The sequence below is a fragment of the Diadema setosum genome, chromosome 15 (genome assembly GCF_964275005.1).
Source record: "Diadema setosum chromosome 15, eeDiaSeto1, whole genome shotgun sequence".
Classification (NCBI taxonomy): Eukaryota; Metazoa; Echinodermata; class Echinoidea; order Diadematoida; family Diadematidae; genus Diadema; species Diadema setosum.
The window spans coordinates 20,773,767-20,797,144 of NC_092699.1; the positions used below are offsets into that span (position 1 = coordinate 20,773,767).

At 37.5% G+C, this 23,378-nt stretch overlaps 1 protein-coding gene across 1 annotated transcript in view; it reads left to right on the plus strand.

The window, feature by feature from the left end:
• Positions 1-8,301: 8,301 nt before the first annotated feature.
• LOC140238864 (1-deoxyxylulose-5-phosphate synthase YajO-like) overlaps positions 8,302-23,378 on the plus strand; it is a 32,861-nt gene continuing 17,784 nt past the window's right edge. Inside the window, exons 1-6 of the mRNA XM_072318760.1 lie at positions 8,302-8,455; positions 12,000-12,145; positions 16,520-16,673; positions 19,674-19,847; positions 21,055-21,152; positions 22,635-22,810. Of these exons, the coding sequence (XP_072174861.1) occupies positions 8,375-8,455; positions 12,000-12,145; positions 16,520-16,673; positions 19,674-19,847; positions 21,055-21,152; positions 22,635-22,810 (829 nt within the window). The 5' untranslated portion in view covers positions 8,302-8,374. The remainder of the gene's footprint in view (positions 8,456-11,999; positions 12,146-16,519; positions 16,674-19,673; positions 19,848-21,054; positions 21,153-22,634; positions 22,811-23,378) is intronic.

A 23,378-nucleotide genomic window follows, 5' to 3' on the forward strand; every position in this document is an offset into this window, starting at 1 on the left:
TTCACGAACATGAAATAGAAATCCCATAAATGAAATTGATCTCTCGGATTCTGAATTTGAATGCCCGAATATTTTCGCGTGCGTGCGCTGTGTGAATTTGAATGCATATTAATGAATTTGAATGACAAAAGTATGAAATTGACCGGAAAAACCTATATTATTCCACAAAAATATGCACTAAATCCAAATATAAATAACTACAAATGAAACTGAGCCATCACTTAATGTGACCGATACTCCCATCCAATTGTAATCCTGATGATGTTAGCTCCTTCAACAAAACTGGTGATTTAATATATACTTTCTGTAAAGGTGAACACTCTTAATAAAAATTATGTTACATCATTTTTAATTGAACATAATTATGACATTCACAAACTTGGTCTGAAATAGTTGCTTAATAAGACGACCTATGATCTAGAATTTTACAAATGAAAACCTGTAAGCACATGAAGAAATGTGAACTTCAAAATGATCATTGTAGAAGTGACAGCTCCGAACTGGACTAGATTGTTTTTTATATCATCTCAATAACCTTGAAGGTAAATAGGGAAATGGAGTTCTTATGCCCTGGAAAGACCATAAAAAGAAACATCGCGAGCATGAAAGTAATTCAATCTACAAAATTTATAAGCTGGATATTGTCTAAGAAATCAAGAAATTAATCATGACTCCATTTTAAAAACCATGGGGACACTTCTGGGCTACTGATTGGGACCCAGTGCAGGATGAAATAAATGGCTTTGGTGTTTTGGGTATCTTCGTTGTGTTCTACTTCAATTGCAAAAGAAATTAGCCATGACTCTTTGTACAATTCATCTCATGTACGGCAATTCTGGGCTACTGTCTGCGGCCAAATATTGGAAGAAATAACTGGCTTTCATGTTCTGCATATCTCAGTTGTGTACCACTTCCATCACAAAAGAAAATAGTCATGCCATTTTGCTAAAACCATTTGGGGCACTTCTGGGCTACTCTCTCGAGACCAGGACAGGATAAAATACATGTAACTGGCTCTGGTGTTTCGTGTATCTCAGCTGTTGTGTATACTACTTTCATTACAAAAGAAATTAGTCATGATGATGATAATGACGATGATGATGATGATTATTATTATTATAGGTAAATAAAACGAGAAGGAGGGGAACACTTCACTGAGTATGTTGGGGATAGGATTACATAACTGGCTTTGGTGTTCCGGGTATCCCTGTTGAGGACTATTTCCATTGCCAATGATTGCAATAGAATTAGCCTTTTACAGACCTCCCAAAATGCAGCAAAATATTAAATATGAACCTCAGGGGACTTGTTTAGGCCACTGCTTAGAAATTATCTACAATTTGAATAATGCACAAAACTCTTAAAGTTCTGTGTGTCAGCCACACTTAAGCCTTTTTGTTGCAGTCTTCTGTATTTTTGTTTAAATCTATAAACACAAATCTAAAAGTATAAGATCTGATGTAATAACATTTTGTGTGGCAAGGATGTATATAGAAAAATTTTTGATGAACTTTCTTCACAAAAATATGTACATGATGGGCACACATGCAGTGCATGGGTCTGCAAAGGTAGCCTAGTAATGTACTGGAATTTACGGTGAGCCACACCAAAATTAAATTCAAAATCTAACGGTCAATAAAAATGTACTAAATGTTACCTTCCACTTTCAATACTTTATGGGAGTTTCTAAAATGATTCTCTCTTCAACATACCACTGTATTTATACAACTCTTCAAAGGCATGTAAATGGGATTCCCTTTTATACCTTTAAAGATGAATACATACCAGTAAAACCATATGGGTTGAGTACCTTTGGGCAACTGTCTTTGGCCCCGTAGAACGTAAAAATACTGGCTTTAGTTTGTAGGGTATCACTCCTGTTTACAACTTCCATTGCAAAAGAAACTAGCCATGAATCTCCTTAAAAATCATATGGGGGGTACTTCTTGTCTACTGTCTGGGGCCCCGTATGCAGCATCGCACAGGATAAAATGGCTGACTTTGGTACTGTTATACACTGTAAAAACATCGGTGTTAGATTTAACACCATGGGTGTTAAATCTAACACCGATCAATCTTCAATAGAGGACCACACCCACAGGTGTAGAAAATGTATTGTGACGGTGTTAAAAAGTGTTCACCTGGCACTTCGTGGTGTTAATTTGACACTGTAGCTGGTGATTATTTTTGACACTGCGCTAGAGTTAATTCATTAATGACACCGCATGGTGTTGATTTGATATTGGTGGTGTTAATTTCAATGGTATAACACCCGTCCAGCTTCAATAGGAGACCACACCAACTGGTGTTACTGTGGTGTAAATTTGTTTACACATTTAAAAAAAATCAAGTACTTTATCGGAAAATTCTTCATCGTCTTGTTGAAGTTCAGAATTAACAAGAAATTCGGTAACTAAGAAACTATCAAAAAAACAATTTTATATTTTGAAATGACACCCGGAGGTGTTAATCTAACACCATGGATGAGCACCGGAAATTCAACACCAGCTCGGTGTTTCATATTTAACACCGGACTTTTTGCAGTGTAGGCATTTCTGTTGTGTACGTCCTACATAGGGCCCTGTACAGGATAAGATAATTTGCTTTGGTGTTTGGGATATCTCTGTTCAGGATAGGCAGTAATATTTCCATTGCAAAAGAATTTGTCAAGACCATTTTCAGCTGATTAACAGTACACTGTATATGGTGGGGCACTTTGGGGCTACTGTCTGGGGCCCCGCACAGGAAAAAATATCTGGCTTTGGTGTTTTGGATATCTCTGATGGGTACTACTTCCCGTGCAAAGGAAATTAGCCGTGACCCTTTTCAACTGAATAAAATCAATGTGTGTGTGTTTGGGGGGGGGGGGGGGGTCACTTTGGGGCTTCTGTCTGGGCCCCGTATACAGTATAAAATAACTGGCTTTGGTGTTTTGGATATCTCTTATTGGTACTACTTCCCGTGCAAAAGAAATTAGCCGTGACCCTTTTCAGCTGAATAAAATCAATATGTGTGTGTGTGTGTGTGTGTGTGGGGGGGGGGGAACACTTTGTGCATTACACCCACATTCCACAGAGATTTCATCTCATTGGTCACTCATCGGAACCAAAGATTGTTCCTTCCGGCCACCCACCGCACCATATCGGATCGCAGTCTGATGAATCCAACCTGGTTGCTCGACTATTAATAGGTCAATGTCAGACATGTCAGGCGGTGATCTGATTAGGTAAGACTGTGACCCGATGAGGATCACGAGCGACATGTCTTTGTGGCTACTGTCTGGGGCCCCGTACAGGATGAAATAGCTGGCACTGGCGTTTTGGATATCTCCGATAGGTACTACTTCCATTGCAAAAGAAATTAGCCGTGACCCTTTTCAGCTGAATAAAATCAATGTGGGGGGGGGGGGGGGGGGGAGGGGCACTTTGGGGCTACTGTCTGGGGCCCCGTACAGGATAAAATAGCTGGCATTGGTGTTTTGGATATCTCTGATGGGTACTGCATCCATTGCAAAAGAAATCAGCCGTGACCCTTTTCAGCTGAATAACACCATATGGGTGGGGCCCTTTGGGGCTACTGTCTGGGGCCCGTGCAGGATAAAATAGCTGGCATTGCTGTTTTCATGATAGGTAGACCCAAAGGAACAATATCCACCAACTTTTTTCCGTGACCTCCTTCGGCTGAATAAATCAATGCATTTTTCAGGGCCCCTTTTTGTGGCCCCTAGGCTTATGGTACGTACAGGATGTGACTTGCCAGCAATTCATTTTATTGACACTTGGCCACATCCTAATATGATGAGACCATCAAAAAGTATGACCCTTTTTAGCTGAATACTAGTAAATCTTCTGGGCCCCCGGTCTATAGTAATTTCCCAGACCAGGTTTGTGTATGTGTGTGTGTTTTGGGGGCAGTTGTTGTTGTTGTTGTGTTTGTTTGTGTTTGTTTTGTTTTTGTTTCTGTTTTTTATGCCTCCGCCACGAAGTGGTGCCGGAGGCATTATGTTTTCGGGTTGTCCGTCTGTCCGTCCGTCCGTCCGTCCTTCCGTCCGTCCGTCCTTCCGTCCGTCCGTAATGAATTTTGTGGACAAGGTAACTATCAAAACCTGTTGAGGTATCCTAATGAAACTTGGCATGTACAACGTATGTGTATTAGGGGGTGAAGTTGTGCCTATCAACTTTTGGGTGCACATGCTCAAGGTCAAAGGTCAAAAGGTCAAGGTCAAATACATAAAATTTCACTATTTCCACCATATCTATTGAATGCCTGAAGATATTTTCTTGAAACTTAGTGTATACATGTATTACCCAATTAAGATTCTCTGGTGAAAGTTTGCGTCATGAGGTCAAAGGTCAAAGGTCAAAAGGTCAGGGTCAAATACATGAAATTTCACTATTTTCGCCATATCTATTGAATGCCTGAAGATATTTTCTCGAAACTTAGTGTATACATGTATTACCCAATTAAGATTCTCTGGTGAAAGTTTGGGTCATGAGGTCAAAGGTCAAAGGTCAAAAGGTCAAGTAAAAATATCAAAACTTCTTTTTTTTCTCCGTGCCTTTGAAAATTGTTCAAGGTATCTTCATGGAACATAGTATATACATGTACTGACTGGAAGTGATTATCTAGAGAATGTAGGGTTCATGGGGTCAAAGGTCAGGGGTCAAAGGTCAAGTGCAACACTTCAAAATTTTACTATTTCCCTCATATTTATGCAGTGCCAGCAGGGTTATTATTTTTTTTTTACACTTGGTGTATGCATGTGTAACCTAATAGAAATTCTCTGGAAAGTTTTTTTTTCTTCTTTTTTTGCCTCAAAGGTCAAAAGGTCAAAGATCAAGTGAAAGTGCTGAACTAACTTTTTCCTCCATATCTCGAAGTGGCTCAAGTTATCTTGAAACTTAGTACATATTATGCATGTTCTACCTGAAAGTGATTATCTTATGAATTTTAGGGTCAAGGGCCAGATGAAACTGATTTAACTGATGTAACTGATTTTGTTAACACACTTTTTAGTAACTATTGTCTCCCTCTTATAACGAGGCCTACACGCATTACCAATGCCACTACTACTCTGTTGGACAATATTATTACCAATCAGTTCAATAAGCCTATTCAAAGTGGACTGTTGTATTGTGATATTACTGATCATTTACCTGTCTTCCAGCTAACTGATCTAAATCAAATAAAAAGTGACAGACCAAGAAGTGATATTTATGTGAGAACTGTAAACAAAGACAGTATTGACGCTTTCAGGACTGAACTTGGTTCACACTGTTGGGATAATTTGTATACTATGGAAAATGTTAACGAAGCTTATGATTATTTTGAGTCTGTTCTGTCAGGGTTATATAATAAACACTTTCCCCTAAAGAAAAAAAGTCGGTGTGCAAGAAAGCTTAATCCCTGGATGACTGACAGTATTTTACGTTCTATCAAATATAAAAATTTGTTATATAAGAAATATATGCGTAAACCAAGCAACTTTAATGAATTAAAGTATAAACGTTTTAGGAATACTCTGAATGCTACAATAAGAAATGTGAAGAAACAATATTTTGAAAGGAAATTTGTTGCATATAGAAGTGATATTAAAGCAACTTGGAATCTTATAAATACACTTTTGAACAGAGGTGGTAAATGTGTTACTGATATGCAAATGAAATGTAATGGTGAATTAACTACTGACTCTCACAAAATTGCAAATGCTTTTAATTCATATTTTACTCAGGTTGGTCCAAATCTTGATAAGTTGATACCACAAAATAATTCTAACTTTATGAGTTATCTGGTGAACCCTTGTTTGAATACCATTTATTTTCATGCAACATTTGAAGCAGAAATATGTAGCATTGTCAACTCTTTTCGGAATAATACTGCCTCTGGAATTGATGATTTCAGTCCTCGTATAATCAAACATATAATAAAAGAAATCAGCAAACCGTTATGTCATATATTCAATTTATCTTTATCATCAGGGGTCTTTCCAGATAAATTGAAAATTGCTCGTGTAACCCCTGTGTTTAAAAATGGTGACAAATGTGAATTGTCAAATTACAGACCAATTTCAGTGCTTCCTTGTTTTTCGAAAATTTTGGAAAGGATTGTCTACAACCGTGCTGTTAAGTTTCTTGATCAAAATAATATTGTGGGTAGTTATCAGTACGGCTTTCGCAGCAACTATTCAACTTCCATGGCCCTAACTGACATTGCGAATAAGATTGTTGATACGTTTGAGGAAAATTCCTTTCTTATTGGTGTTTTTGTTGACTTGTCAAAGGCCTTTGACACAATTAATCATAATATTATGTTAGCTAAACTTAAGCACTATGGTTTTAGAGGTGTAGCATACAATTGGTTTAAAAGCTACCTCTCCAATCGATACCAATGTACAAAATATAACAGTTGTATATCAGACTTCAAAAAAAAATATTATGTGGAGTTCCACAAGGGTCTTTATTAGGACCACTGTTGTTTATATTATACATAAATGACATTGGAAATGTTTCTAATTCCGATACCTCATCGTACATATTATATGCTGATGACACTAATATATTGTTCAGTGGTAAGGATCTTCCTTCTTTGCAAGATCAAGTAAATAGTAGCCTTTCAAAATTGTGTACATGGTTTCAGGCAAATCGATTATCTGTTAACCCCCGCAAATGTAACTTTATTGTTTTTAGTAATCGTAACAAATCATACGACACTGATTTTGTTAAAGTGGAATTGAATGATGTTCAAATTCCCAGGGTAGAGAAAACTAAATTTCTTGGTATTATTTTAGATTCCAAATTAACATGGAAGCCTCATATACAAGAGACAGAGAAAAAAATATCAAAGAGCATTGGTATTATATCCAGACTAAGCTACATGTTACCTACTGATGTATTACGGATGTTATACTCCACTCTTGTTTTGCCCTATTTGTCTTATTGTAACATGGTGTGGGGAAGTACTTTTCAGTCCAGTCTAAAGAAATTGACTTCAAAGCAAAATAAAATAGTAAGAGTTATACATGGAGCGAACCCGAAATCTAAAGCAGGCCCGTTATACTCAAAACTAAAATTGCTTACTTTGAAAAATATCACCACCTATCAGCAATGTGTTCAGTGTGTCAACAAACTTATGCCTGACCATTTTGTTCAATTGTTTGATATCAATCAGAATGTGCATAATTACAATACACGCTCCTCGTCATTAATGCATTTGCCCAGACCCAGAACCATGTCTTACCAACATAATATTCGTTTTGTGGGCCCCAAGAAATGGAACAATTTATCTAAAGACATAAGAAATGCACCATCTCAAAATTGTTTTAAGATAAGACTCAAGAGAAAGTTGTATTCATCTATATAAGGTAGTTTATAGTGAGGGCTGCTAAATTTCTCTTGATTATACTAAAATGAAATACATGTACATGTACAGTACGTACAATGTTGCCTTGTTTGTTATAGTATTACAAGTGTGTGTTTTAGGTTCTCTTTACCTCTCCTTAATGTATTTTTTTCTTCTCTTTTCTTTTCTTTCTTTTTTTCCTTCTTCCTATGTTTTCCCTCCTGCATCCCTAGCTTTAGTCTCTTGTGTATCTGTACTTCGTCTTGTAAATATGTGTATTTTAAACAAAAATGTATTTTTAGCTATGTTTCAATCAGATTCAACTACATTTTCAAATGTTAAAGGTGCACTCACTTCAAGCTGTGCTTACTGAGTTGTCACCTCCAGTTTGTCATTACTGAATTGTTACTGCTGTTACACGAATTGATCTGGAAATAAATGTTCTATTGAATTGAATTGAATTGAAAATGGTAACAATTTACTATTCAATTCAGAAATTGCACTTTTTCTCCACACGTACCTTGAAAATACTCAATGCCTAAATGTATGAATGGGTCAAAGTCAAGTTAAAGTCCTTAAATCCCTAGATACATGCTCTCCTATTCATCCAATTAAACCTAGGTCAAGGAAGGTGAACATTCAACACATTTGTGACAAACTTGTCATTTCAATATTTTGTCAATTTTGTGAAAATGTAATCACACATTGTCCACATGTACTATCTAGACCTATTGGGAAAATCATGCATTATGGCGGAGGCATACCAGTCGCCAAAGCGACATTTCTAGTTGTTTTTGTTTGTTGTTTTGTGGTCGCTGCGCGTACGCGTGTCCTTCGCGCGCCATCATCATGAATTTCGGCCTATCATACCACCATCGACCACAGGGTCAGGGCCTGGAGACTGATGACTTCAGTTGCGCTTGGCTCCGGCTTCTCATTGATCTCGGTCCAACCGTACGTAACATGGTATACCCACCCAACCCGGACCGGTACCCCCACATGCATTTTTTTTCGTGAAACTCGCAAGGCTGCCGTGATGGAATACAGATACTTAGGAGGTTCTGGTGTAAAAGTGTCAAACATCTGTCTTGGCACCATGACATTTGGGCGAAGTGAGGTATGCACCCAGTACATACGTATGCTAACTTCAAAATAACTTGCCAGCTAGATAGCTGCAATTAAAGCCAAACAAAAGTAAAACTTGACTGTCTCGTGCAGTGTTCTAACTGTACACTGAACAGCGCTGTCGCTGTCGCTGTACAGAAGTCGCACGGCGTTTGGTCGGGCTCTTCTCCCGGCAGCTATAGCTAGCTAGCGCACAAGTGCATGCAGTGCGGGTTTGACCAAAAGATCGGCCTGTGCAGATGCTACGTCTGGCTTCATGGAATCCCACAGACTATTACAGCCCAGTAGAGCCTAGTAATAGTATCTGGTCGGGCTACCCACAGACTAGACAGAAAGATCCGTCTGTCCGGAGGACTCTTTTATATTTTGCCATTGACGCTGTCCTCCGTATACGGAGGGGATCCGTGAAGCCAGACGCAGTCTCCGCGGAACATTCCCCGACGGACAGATACAGACCGAGTCAACCCACAGACTAACTATACACAGCCCAGTCGCTGTACATGGTACGTCGCGACGCACCATGTACAGCGACTGGGCTGTGTATAGTTACCCACAGACGAGATCCGTAAAAGGGCAATTGTGCACGTAAAAGTACCGTACATGTATAATAAAAGAAAATGTGTAGAAGACTCCTCCGGACAGGCAGATTTCTGTCCGAGTGTGAGTGCGACTTTTAACAAGAAGGCCTAGGTCTAGGCCTCGCGCTCCCTTTCCGGGCTCTCATAGAAACCTGTGTTAAATGCAGCATATTCCATGAATCATAAAAAATTAATCGAATCATAGAATTTTTTTAAATTGAAGCAGATGAAGGGAAATTTTCTCTGCTTTCAAGCAAACAACATATTTTGGGATGTTTTCCAGCTCTAAAAAAAAGTTAAGAGCCTCCATACGAGACTAGTCATCCAGTCACTCTAAAAAATGATAAAGAAAAAGAAAAGTCTGCCGCAGATCTCTGGCAGACTTGAGGTAGGTCTGCGGCATACTTTTTAGTCTGCGGCAAGAGTAAGCGGGAGTACGCGGCAGAACCAAGCTTTGCTGCAGACCTCCCGCATACTAACTGTTAGTATGCGGCAGGAACAGTCTGTGGCAGATCCGCGGGAAGGCTGCCACAGAGAGGAACTTGTGGCAGACTTCTCGCATACTGCATACCTGCATGTGTAGAAATCTTGCCGCAGATCTGCCACAACCTCTTCCTGAAATTGTACTTATGAATATTCATCATTAACAGCCTGCTGCAGATCTGCTGCAGATCCGCCACAGATAGTTTAGTAACCGTGCCATAAAACATAACAATTTTTTGTGGGTATATAAATCATGTGATGCATTGCAATTGTATGTAGAACTATAATATCTGAGTCTAAGCATTAGACTGCCGCACACCTGCCGCCCACTTGCAGCAGCCCTGATAATTCGTGCATTATTGACATACTTGCCGATGTAGGTTAAACTAGGTCATACTAGATCTATACATTTTAATAGGCGTCTGCTGCAGACTTGCCGCTGACTTGCCCCAGCCTTACAATGCCGCTTACTTACTGCATATTATACCTGTAGAAATCTTGCCGCAGATCTACCACAAGCTCTTCCTGAAATCGTACTTATATGAATATTCATCATTAACAGTCTGCGGCAGCAGCTAATTTGCATGTGAAAATGATGCCTATCTGTGGCAGATCTGCGGCAAGGCATCCGCAGCAGTATGCGGCAGGCTGATTTCTTTCCTATGGAATTAAAGCAAATTACCTCATACATCAATAAAAACCATTAAAAATACAAAAAACCCTGATTCATTCAACTTCTTCATTACCTGCAGAAGCTCCTGTCCTCAAGCAATGTCAAACACTACCAAAAGTGGCAATTTTTCACTTGACTGATTTTTAATGATTTTTTTGGTAAAAAATCTTGTACTGCATGCCTTCCCGGTAGGCAATGCGTGAGTTGAATTAGGAGCGTGAGGCCTCTAAGACTTGCGTGTGTGTGGGTATAAATGTGTGTGTGTGTGTGTTTGTTCGGGTTTTTTAGCAAAAAAAAAGAAAAAAAAAGAAAAAAAAGGGCTGCTGAAAACTGCTTAGGCCCTACCCAATATTGCCCTATGAAGATCTACCCCTGGTACTAAGTGATGATGAGCCTCCCTGCAGGGGCCCATAGGGGGGTGTTTCACAAAGTCAAACTTATTAAAATTGACTAAAAATTATGGTATGCCACTGGTTTCCCTGTTCAATTTCATCTGCGCACAATCACCACCCACTTCAAATTATTCATAATGCCATAAACTAATTCCATTGTTATATTTATTTTATCTTATTATCAATGATCAATGGCTATACATACACGAAAAAAGTCTCCAAAATCTTCATTTCCTTTAGAAAGTTGAGTATAACATTTAAGACACGCATACAGCTACCATAATTTTTAGTCAATATGAAATTTTTTAAAGTTTGACTTAAATTTGTTAACCACCCCCCCCCCCAGAAGTGGAATCATCATGTTTCTTCTCTGAGCAGATTTTATCACTTTCACCTCTCAAACATTGGATGTATCATTTTTGGCCTTCCCTTGATCAGACATCTTGTGAACATGTGAGAGCTCTGAGGCCATCACCTCAAAAATAGAGTATGTACTGTAAAAGTGAAATTTTCGCGGTGTTGAAATTTTCGTGCATTTCGCGCAACCAGAAACTAGCGCGAAAATAAAAGTCCGCGAATATTTTTGCTTGCCAGGTGTTCCTGTGCGTGATGTCTTGATTCCGTGGAATTAAAAACATGCGAAACTCTTCTGACCCGGCCAATTAGCGCGAAAACTTAGACGCGTGAAAATATCCACTTTTACAGTCACCTATACAAATGTCTCCAGAACTGTGCCCCAACTTACCTTTAGAAACTATAAAATCTCACTTTATCAATGTGAGAGACAATGCAGTCTGTTCAAGACCCAATCCGGCTATGATCTATGGACTCTCACTCGGACAGCTGGCTGCTGTCGCATGCTTTGGTATGGAATCTGCTCTCCCGTAGTAGGAATAGCCATCTCTGGCAGTGTTCCAAAAATCCTAGACGACTTTTCTTTTCAATGATTGATTGATTAATTATGTATATTTTGTATTTTTATTTGTTATTTTTCTTACCCCCTTATTGATATCATTTAGTGAAGAGCACTGATATACATGTTTACTCATTAAGAGCACTATATAAGTACCTATTCTATATTGTATTACATGTCCTTTTCACAGGAGTCTCTGTTGACCGTTCAAGTCTTGTGTTTTTTGAAGGAAAATCGTACAAGAAAACTTTTATTTCGCTTTATATCAGATCATATCACTGAGCAATGATGACTTTTTAGGGGTTCATTAAATAGTGCAATATGATTTTGATTTTACACATGACCATTGATCATACTTGTAGTCACCCGGAACATGGAGTGGTATTAACCTGCATGCTGATTCAAGGTTTAAAATGAGTACTGTCCATATAGAATTCTTTCGTATCTCTCATTATTCTCTTAGGAAGTGTTTTATTTCTTTTCTGAAACCCTTACAGGATGTTCAGAGACCTGGACAATGTGATGAACAGTTAGCACACAAGATTCTTGACCGCTATAAAGAACTTGGAGGAAACTTCATTGACACTGCAAATGTATATGCCATGGGAATGTCAGAGTCCATCATAGGGTCCTGGCTTGCTAAGTAAGAGATAAGATATTCAAACAATAATGCATTTTCATTGTACTTTTTGTGTGTGGTTTTGTTATATTTCAATAAAAGAAACAATCCTCACAAAATCAAATTGAATTGACTGTAAATCAATTAGCATGAGATAATGAGTTTTCTATCAATTCTGCATTATTTTAGATACACAAGTAGCACTGACTTTGTCATGCCATTTGTAGGGGCAGTGATTTTCCGTTTCAAAAAATTGCCTTTTCCGTTTCAGAAAATCATGAATTCCGTTTCAACATGGTGAAAAAACGGAAATTCCGTTTTCCCATATAAATTGTACACACAAAAAATGCAAATTCCGTTTACATGTATTTGCATGCAAAAATGAACAAAAATTAAATGATTGCTATTTGAAGTTTGTGTACCTGTGTAATCGCGTATACATTCATACATGTTATGCATAGTGTATACCTGATGTTTTCCAACCTCTGTACCACACACCCATGAAGACAAATGAAATGAAACATCAGGATTACAATCTATTTATTTCGACTGTCAAAACATGCACAGGGATCTCGCTTAACTTTTTTCCTTGGTTGCCAGCCGGGCAACCTATAGAGTTTTTTAGGTTGCCAAAGGGTGGTTTAGGTTGCCAAATGGCGGTTTAGGCTGCCACAGTGATAATGTTCGAAGAGTATTGCGTAATGTGTAAATCTGCGGGGTTAATTACGGCGATGATAAAGAGGGCTGTTTACACTGCTGTTTACACGACTGTTTACACTGCTGTCTACAAATTAAAAAAACAAATATACAAAGTGAAATAAGTCTCTGAGTCTCAACTAGTGACTTACTAGTCAAGTGTTTTTATTCTTTTAGAAGCTGCAAACAGAATACATGATAATCAGTTTAATAAGCAGTGTTGATAAAAACTTCAGCACTAAAAGAACAATCAATCTATCTAAATCTTTCTTCAGTCAATACATTGTAATCCAGTTAATCATGCAGTGGGACATTACATATTTGTGTATCACTATCAAAGCCTGGCCTGCAGTATCAACAACTATCATTATGTCCTCTTTCTTGACTTGCTAGTCAAGTGACTTATTACTGTCTAGTCAAGTCTTTTTATTCCTTCAGAAGGTCTAAACAAATAAAAAATTTCAGCACTAAAGGAACAATCAATTTATCTTTCTTCAGTCAATAACCCAGACAAGAAACTAGCACTCATTTCACTCTGATCTTTCCTCATTCTGGCCTCCCCTACACCTTCCCGATTTCCGTGTTTCTGTCAGGTGAAACGACATGTTCAAATACAAGAATAAAACAACAGTAGATATTGATTGAAACTCGACACCATTCATGCCAGCCAGGCCAGGCTGCCATGTAACTTCAAAGCACATTCCGACAGCTGGCTGGCAAACCACATGGCAGAGGAATTTGCGCGCGCGTGTAGATTGCTCGACTGGAGGAGGGAGGGCCTGGGAACAGCCCCTTGGTGATTAGTCTGTGAGTTATCAATAGCAGACCTTTTGAACAATTGCAAACGTCATGATACTATTTTGTCTTCCTTTCGGACTGAAAGAAAAACATCAAAAAGACGAGTTGAGTGTCACAAATTTTTACATAGCCATGCAAAAAGATTACTACACTCATGTCATGGCAAGAAATGAATCAATATTCCAAGACAAATACAAAGCAGCCTTGGGTACCTATAGACGGTGACATCGAGACGCCATGCATTCAACCATGCACGTTGTTGGGGAGCAACATGTTGGAGTTGGCAGGGAGAGGTGATCCTTGAGTTTGTGAGAACTTCCCGATACTCAGTGACAACACGATTGTGACAATCTCAAAACAAAGCTGATCCTTGTGGTCTCACGCCCAGCAAATCTGCGTGCTACTTCTCAATTCGAAGGAACTTTATCTCTGATCTGTTGAGTTGTTTTTGCTGATTCTTAGGAACTTTTCATGCCTGAAGTTCAAATGGATGGTTGCCAAAAATTTCATGATTCACAAAGCTTCAGAATTTACTGAAACATTGCCTACTATATTCATATGAAATGTCAAACTTAGAGGGTACAAATCAATGTGGACGATCATCCACATCTCATATTTCAAATGCAATTAGACAATATTTCAGTAATTTATTTTAGACTGTTGATGCTGCAGTAAAGACATCAGAAATTTCATATGAACTTGAAAGTGTTAGGATGAAGACAAAAAAAAATCTCGGCAGAAAACAAATACAAGTCTTTTTTTATTGTCACTGGTAGTCACAATTGTGTTTTACAGATTGATAAATCAATAGGTATTATAGTATTGTATTACACATAGTTACAATCTCATAAAGAATGTGACATTCAAACACCTAAATTAAGCTCATCAAATATCGCAGGTGAGTGAGCTTAAACGAAAGAAATATAAAATCATTACATTTGTAATCCTGGGTCTTCGCCCTGGGGCTTCGACTTGAGCTATCTTTAATTACCGGTAAACATTCTTTCCCTGTTCATCTCCAACACCCCAGACAGTTCATGACCTCCAAGAATGCGCCAATACGCGCGGTTTCTTCTGTTGAATGGTCTCTCTCTCTCCACCCCTCCCCATTCCCCAGTCTGGCACCTTGGCATCGTGGGATTTTTCTTGTTTTTCTGCGTGAAGTTGGTGTTCACATCATGCATTGTGCTCTATACACACGACACATGTGGAGCAGGCAGGCATAGCAAGTCACCACTCGACTCACCTGCTGGCAGCTTACCGCAAGCAGAAAACAGCAGTTTCTTCTGTTGCCGCTACTTTCACTGCCAAAATACTAGCTTTATCATCACACATTATTCGGCGAGACACACATTGTATTTTGGAATATAAATGGACTTTCAGTTGGTGTTGGATTGAGTAAGTGTTCGACAGTTATTGAAACTCAAGTCTCCGCAGTCTGTGAATATCGTGGACATGTAATAATGATTAATTTACAGCTTCTGTTGGATTCATTTTTACTTTTATGTGTTTTATTTTGTTGAAAAGTGATTTTCCGTGATTTTCCGTGTGGATTACTTTTTCCGTTTCAAATGGCCGTTTCCGCGTTTTCCGTCCGTTTTCCGCGATCGCGGAAAATCACTGTCCCTACATTTGTAATGATAAAATCAATAAAAAGACAGAAGTGTTGATTTATTTAATAACATTAATTGCTGTTAATAAATTCATGTGCACAGTATTTTCAATTGATTCAAGTTTCAGATTATTCACAGAGTAAAATTTTTATGATATAAAGCACAAAAAACACAGGTATCGGTACAGCAAAGAGGAAAAAATGGTAGGATGCTGGTGAAGTTTTTGAATTTGACCATGACTTTGACCTTTGACCTCCTGCATGTGCAGCCACAGTACACTGTAAGGCCCAGCTTCATTAACTCATACATACATATATGTGATATACAGACAGACATCCCAGAAAACAATGCCTCTGGTGACACTTCATGGCGGGGACATAAAAAGAAAAGAATTTAGATAGGCACAAATTATTACAGAGGGATGTCTACAGTTCCTGTATGTTCAAGTTTCAGATTACATTTACAGCAGAGTAAAATTTTTATGATAAGCACAAAAAAACAAAACAAAAACCCAACAACAAACAAACTAACACAGGTACAGCAAAGAGAAAATATGGTAGGATGCTGGTGAAATTTTTAATTTGACCTTGACTATGACCTTTGACCTTACTAACTGCATGTGCATGCACAAGTTATACACTGTAAGACAATGATGTACATAGATATGTGAATATACAGACAGACATCCCAGAAAACATTGTAATGCCTCTGGCGACACTTCATGGCGGAGGCATAAAAAGAAAAGAATTTTGATGGGCACAAATAGGGAGGTCTACTATTCCTCGAGACAAAATTTGGAAACGAAGAAAAAGTTTCACTTTTCATCAAGTTACAAGTTGCATGTCGGCTTAAAATTTGAAGTGAAATACTAGAATTTATTGAGAACAGTTTAAGAAACAATTTGAAGTTGTTTCCATCATCATTGTAAGGAGAATGGACTGTGAGGATTGCTGTGACATCTAATATTAAAAATGCTTTCCCTTCCCCTAAATGATGTGCTACAAAATAATACGACTGTCAACAATCGTTTTCTTTTGCAGTGGGGTCATGTAGGGCAAGCCCCTAGAGACAACCGTTCTTGGTGTTGGTGTGTTTGTAATTTTTATGATTTTTGTTATGAAAAGTGTTAGTGTATGGGGGGGGGGAGGGTGAGGGGTGGCTGCAGCATTGACTACATCATTGGCTGCATTCCCAATTGCAGCCTTGGTTCTGTGCAGCCCATGTACGGCATGATTTATATGATACCCCTAGATGTAACATTACAACTCAAAATTGTTTTCCCTTTCCAAAGGCACAAGAGGGAAGATTTTGTTCTTGCCACAAAAGTGAGATTTTCTATGGACCCCAAGAACGAGAATGCAGGAGGCCTAAGCCGCAAAAACATCATGTGGAGCATAGAAGAAAGCCTGAGAAGACTAAAGACAAGTTACATTGACCTATACCAGGTATGATTGCATTGTGTGTCAATGATTCTTTATCAGCTGCACAAGTAATATTTGCAGCATGTATAGAAGAGTCAGTCTACAAACCCTGCCATAACTCATTGTACGCATTGTATTTACATATATTTTGATGGAGTAACTGTACTATCAATATGTAGAAAAAGTATATCTATGAACATGATAGGAACAAAACGCAAAATGTCACGCTTCAGACAAAGAGAAGCATGATGTTATTTGACATTGTTTGACCTCTTCAGCTTCTATTCCCACTATTACCTGGTAAACGTAAGGCATACAAGGTACCTTTAGCTGGTTTGGCAAACACATAAAATGTATTTGTTTGGCGATGACATGCAATCATGTCAGCAAGATTTGAAGTACAACAGAAAACATATCTACTTTAGCCTAGCTAAAGTAGATATATAGTAGGGCCTACTATTTGGTGCATGGTACTACAATCACTGCATACAGAACATGTGCCTAGAATCTTTCATTTAAATGTTCAATAGCAGACAGTGGAATTGGAACAATTTACATTGCAAAATTTGCCTTTCTTTTCCAATTTTTCTCAGAACAGCTTGTCATTATGAAAAGGATTAAATTGAAGATATTTCCTTTTTATTTTCATTTGGTATTTCTTTTTTCATTTGATGCATTTAAAAAAAAAATTCTATGTGAGGAGAGGGGAAAATTGTTCTATTAGTGTAGATGTTTGCTAAATGTGTTTAGGGGTTTGAGCATGACAGGAAATGGACGCAGAAACAATTAAGAAAAAGAAGCCTCTCAGAGAAGGCTGTTTGAAGTCGGTGAGGTGTGGCAACACAAATATGTTTTGAATCAGTAAAAAATGAGAACATACCACAAGGGAAAAAAAATCATCTGCAAATGGTAACCTCCAGGCAAGGCTCAACATTGGCAGTGGCCCACAGCCACAGAAATAGATGTCAGACCACCATAATTCAGGGAATGGTATGTTTTGGTGGACCGATCAAACAAAAATTTGTTTTAGTGTGTTCATTGTTTTTATGTCTTCTTGTCCAGAAAAGGGAAGAATATTAAAACTCATAGCTCAGTAACTGCAAGCATTTCAGCTAGATGCTGTGACAAGTGTTGCCAGATCACCACAATAGTCTTCATGACAACCTCGGCCTATTACTGTATACGTTGAATATTTCATGTAGTTTTTATTTTCGCAAATTTCGCAAGATGGGTGCTACTCACAAATTTAAAAACATGTAAAAATATAAACTCTGATCCTGACATGAACGTGACGTGCATTCATACGATTCTCTGTTCATAAATGTACACCACAATCATGAATTTAACCACTTACGAATTTGTCGGGAAGTCGCAATTTGCAAAAGATTAGACTCGCTGAATATATGGTGTATAGTACTGTATACGGCCAAATTGAGCCAAACTATTTTTCTCACAGCCATATTTCACAACCAAATTCTAGCTATACATCCAAGTATGTATACAACAATGTTAAATGTAATCATTTCATGCATATGAAGTGTTGTTAAAAAAAAAAAGCGTATGCCTCAGTTCATTATTTAATACGTTGGACTTTTTATCACAATGCATAGCCCTCTGTTGTACCTGCCAATTTTAACACAATGATCATAGCTTTTAATGTTTCATTGTTTTATTTCATTGTGTACTGTTTTTCTTCCATTCTTCCTATATTCAGGGTATGTCACATTTGAAGCCCTTTATTATACCTTCCAATTTTCATCTAACTGACATGATTTATAATTGGTTTGTATTTCATCAAACTATTTTGATGTTCAGGTGTGAGTTTCTTCACTTTGTCTCCCTCTGCAAATGAAATTTGTTAGTTTATAGATCAGCAGTTGTGATCTTAACAACTTTCATTTGTAGAGGAAGACAAATTGAAGAAACTCACACCTGAACCTTCACCCCTCTGTATAATATCCTGCTTTCATTTACTTTAATGTTTTCCATTATTTTGTAGAGCCACCAAATTTTATTGTCGGGCCACAAGAAAAAAGAAGAAAAAAAAAAAGACATTGTATGACTTGGATAGTACAATTTGACCTCTCTTATCCGGACATGTCGGACTGGCCCTTATCCAGATAAGGGATTTGGCTGGTTATGGGAGACTCAATGTTTAATACATGCAGCTGCTTACCCAATGGTAGCTACATGGCATGTATCAGTTTTGTGTGAACATGCCACATCCTCATCAGCTGGTGTGCATTCCAAATTCTCTGATAATTTTCTCAATGAACTATAGCCTGTACCGTGCCCTGATTTAATGAAAAGTTTTCTGTCCATGTTCTTGCCATATGATTTTGGGAGTAGTGAATGTCTGAATGCATGTTATTGTAGATTAAAAAAAAATTGATGTGAATGTATGTTGACTATGTTGGGAATTATTTAATTCATGTGAGTTTGTGTAGGAATTTTGTTTGAGTTTGAAATTCTTCTTTTCCCCATAATTATTAGATTAAAAAAATCACAGAGAGATCACATCTGTATTTGTAATAGAGAGATCTTGATGAAGGGAGGTCAGATAAGAGAGGTTGGACTGTAAGATTAATTGAAAGTCCATTAGGTAATTGAAGTATAAGATTATTTGTGGGGGTAAGTTGCTAAGTATGACATCATATTACTTCATATTATATCTCGTAGTCTAGAGACATTTTGGTGTTACCTTTGACATGTTTATGTATTAAGATAATCTGTATATGACAAAATTGTTTAAACTTTTTAAAATACATGTGTGATTTTATCGAGGTCTGTTTTAATGGCCAACACCTTTGCTCCAGCACTTCACCAGTGAGGGGATAAATTGTCCACCATACTTCATATTCAATAGTTTGTTGAATGTACTTTGTGTGTGCTCTTTGTTAAATTGAATGCTTTAGGGGGGAAAAAAAACTCTGACAGTGTGATTCAACCATATGTAACAATGTGTCTTTTTTCTCCCCCTGTTCTACATGTATCTCTTTTCTCTCTCTCTCTCTCTCTCTCTAGATACATGCCTGGGATCCAGCCACACCACTTGAGGAGACCATGCGTGCAATGAATGACTTGGTGAAGGCAGGAAAAGTGTTGTATGTTGGAGCTAGCAACCTGAAGGGGTGGCAGATGCAAAAGATTATGGACTTGTGTGAATATAAGGGATTTAACAGATGGATTTCTTTGCAGGTATTTGTGTTCATCTATTTAGAATATATCTTTCCATTGTCTGTGTAGTCACATATCTTGGTGTAGTAACCTATGGTATGCTTTCTTGGGATTAGTCCTGAATTAAGGACTTTGGTTTTTTGTTTGTTTGTTTGTTTGTTTATTGTTAGATTTGTTTTAAATGAGAGTAATGTTTGGTAATCACTTATTTGTAACTTGTGAAACTCTGGCCAATATAGTAACTTCTTCTAGTTGCATGCTGAAACCTATGATAGCTTCCTGTATACGCAGTTGTAGAGAAATACATGATAAAATTACTCATTCCATTTTATGTCATAAATTAAAAGCACAATGTAATATCTATGGCAATAACTAGATGAAGTCAGTCCTGCCTAGTTGTGCAGATAACATGTTGCCCAAGTCCTGTAGCCTAAACTCATCCATTGCAAGCCTACATTGCGTAGTTAGGTATGGGTCATCACCATGTATTTACGATCAGACAAAGAGCAAATCTTTTGTCAGTGTTTGACAAATTTAGAAATTTTGTTACATTCTTAGTGGAAAGAAGTGGATCTTCAACCTGCAAAATTTGAAGATGTAGTTTGATTGTCATGCAAAGAGTTATTGTATAAAATGAGTTGTCGCAAAGACTTTCATTTCAATTGTTTATTGCAAGCACTGTACAAATCAAAAGACTCAGTGAAAAATTTTGAAGCTATTGCACATAGCAAATATGAATTGCTCATGGCCACTGTGTTGCCAATATAAAACAGTAAGAATGATAGCTGTGAGTTACTGTACGAGCTGAAATTTTCGCATACAGATATTTTGGCGAATTGCTACTTGGAGGACATTTTCGTGTGTTGTTAATTTTGCGGTTGAGAGGGTCGCGCGCGTTTTTGTTTCACGTGTTGTTATTTTCGTGGTTCAAAGGCAATTTGTGAAATTCGCAAAAATAAAACCACCGTGAAAATTTCAGCTTGTACAGTATAGTATTCTTCAAGTGATGTACCAAGAATGGTCAAAGTAGTATTTGTTTGTAAAATTTACCAAATTCATACAAAGGTGGAATTTGACCTGTTCAAAACAATAGAAAATATTATACCAATAGCTACATATGTAGTAAACTGATGAGTTCTGACAGAAAACTGTGTTGAAAGTGAAAATTATAAATTGGCAGGTGTTTATTTGTCAAACCTGCATGTTTATATCCTTCATGTCCCAACAGTCCCAATACAGTCTTCTGAATCGTGAGCTTGAATGGGAGCTGGTTGAGTGCTGCATGAATGAGGGTCTTGGCATACTACCCTGGAGTCCCCTTAAAGGGTGAGTAAATAGGAATAAATTCCTTAGAAGTCAGCCATCCTTGGTTGTCTGAAGCAAAAAGTATACCGAGCTTCTAAGCCCACCTTCTGCATGTTGAGAACTTCACAAAGTGGATTCCCCATTATGTACATACCCGTGGTAGTTTGGGTCATTGTGGAATCCAAAACTTATCAGATGACATCAGATTTTCCTATTTTCAAATTGAACATATTTTCATCTTCTAGTATAATGAAAGAGCATTTGACTTACCTCTTTCAGAAAGCAGGGGGATTGGTATTACCCTCAACATATGTCAGTAACAAGTTGAGGGTATGTTTACTTTTAAAAAGAAAATAAAGTGTTATGGAGTTCTCTTTATATTTCCTTAGTATTGTTCTGCAGTGATGTCATAAACTGTAAGAATCTTCTTATCCAGCAATGGCAGCACTGAAATTTTTAGAATTCTTTTGAAAAAAAGTTCATAAAAAACTTTTGAAAGGATTGTCCTCTTTTCCTAAAACTTTACTGATGTGTTCTAAAGCACTGCATTCACTCAATCAACAAACATATTTAGGTAGCATTGCCCTTTAAAGTGCAAAGAGACCATGGCGGATGGATGTTTGATGAGAGAGTTATCATTTTGTTATAATTGTTCTTTGGGTATTTTGTCACTCTTGCAGTTATTATGGGCTAAACAGACAGTGAGGTAGCAAGATATGAGAAAATGATTCATTCTGTGTTATCAAACTCTGGACTGATTGAATCATCATTTATGACCTGGTATGCATTTTTTTTTTAAAGTTTTGTTCCTAAGTCCTCTGCAGAAGGATGAGTCTATATCCTTCCCTTGATATAAAAAAAATTGGAAGAAGGTTTCAGCAGGAGATAGTTGGTTGTTAAATTGCTCTTCTCTTGTGGGATGTACCTCTATCAGCAAAATGACTACAAGACCACTTCAAGTCACTGTCTAACTTCTTGAAATTTCATGTTACACTCTTTCAGTATTATATTTAGCAACATGAAATAGTTTTAAGTGTCTTCACAGCTACAATCCAGATGCTGTTGGTATGTAAGATAGAAAGCATATTATGATTTAGCTAGTGGCAAAAATGATACACAAGGCAGAATAAGCAAAGTTGTTGGGCTAAGTGTGTTATCATGGATATGATAAGGCAATATCACAATGAATTTGTAACATTCAAGAAGTTCTGTCAAATGATTCTGCACAGCAATGATTCTTAATACTTGAAATGTTTCATAATCATTTCAGAGATGAATAAAGTAAGGATGGAAGCTGGTATCAGTTGTGAATAACATTTATGATATACAAAATTCCACAAATTTCTTGCATGACTTTCAGGAATGTTCCCATTCTTTGGAATTTGAGTATCCCAGTTATTCCACAGGGAAAACATTAAGATTTGAATGTGAGTAGTGTATGTCAAAAACCAAAAATTCATGCAATATATATTCTGTCTTTTACCTCTGTTATCTTTCCTCTAGTGGTTGGCTTACAGGCAAAATCACACGAAACTCTGCACCCCAGGGCAGCAGAGTGGCATATGCACAAGCAAGACCTGAGAATGTGAGTGAGAGTCACCCAAATCACTCAAACTTTGCCAATGAAGAGAAGATCTGGAATCTTTTGGACACTGTGCAAGGAATTGCTCAGACGGAAGGTAGACTCTCATACTCTATAGTGGTAGTTGGTGTTTGAGCTAGTATTAGTAATGGTTTTTGTGTAAGCTTTATGTGAACAAAAAAGTTCAAAGGCTGTTTAGAGTTAAACTACCCAGTATATCTTTTTGTGTTGCTTTTACAGTTGTTCTGTACTTTCTGGTGTATTAGTCACAAAAGAAAAGAAAAAAAAATATATATATGTAAGTAAACATGGCCAAGTTTTGTGGATAAAATGGTCTCTTTTTTATTACTGTCCAAAATTATAACATTTTAGAAGGAAAAAAAAACACAGGGTGTAAAACTAAAAGACAATATTATTGTAATTACATCAAACACTTCATAACTGGATGAATTGGCTTTGGGACCGTTATCGCCAATCGCTAATATTGGCCGCCATGATACATGTAACAGTGTATAACTGTATATATCTTAACCTATTGAAGATGGATCAATTTTCGTTTAACATGCATTTCCCATTTACCTCAGCTCAAGAATACTCGGACTAGGCTTCAACGGGTTAAGAAAGTGAAAAGATGCTACACAATGGTGTACCCTGTGTTATGTCAT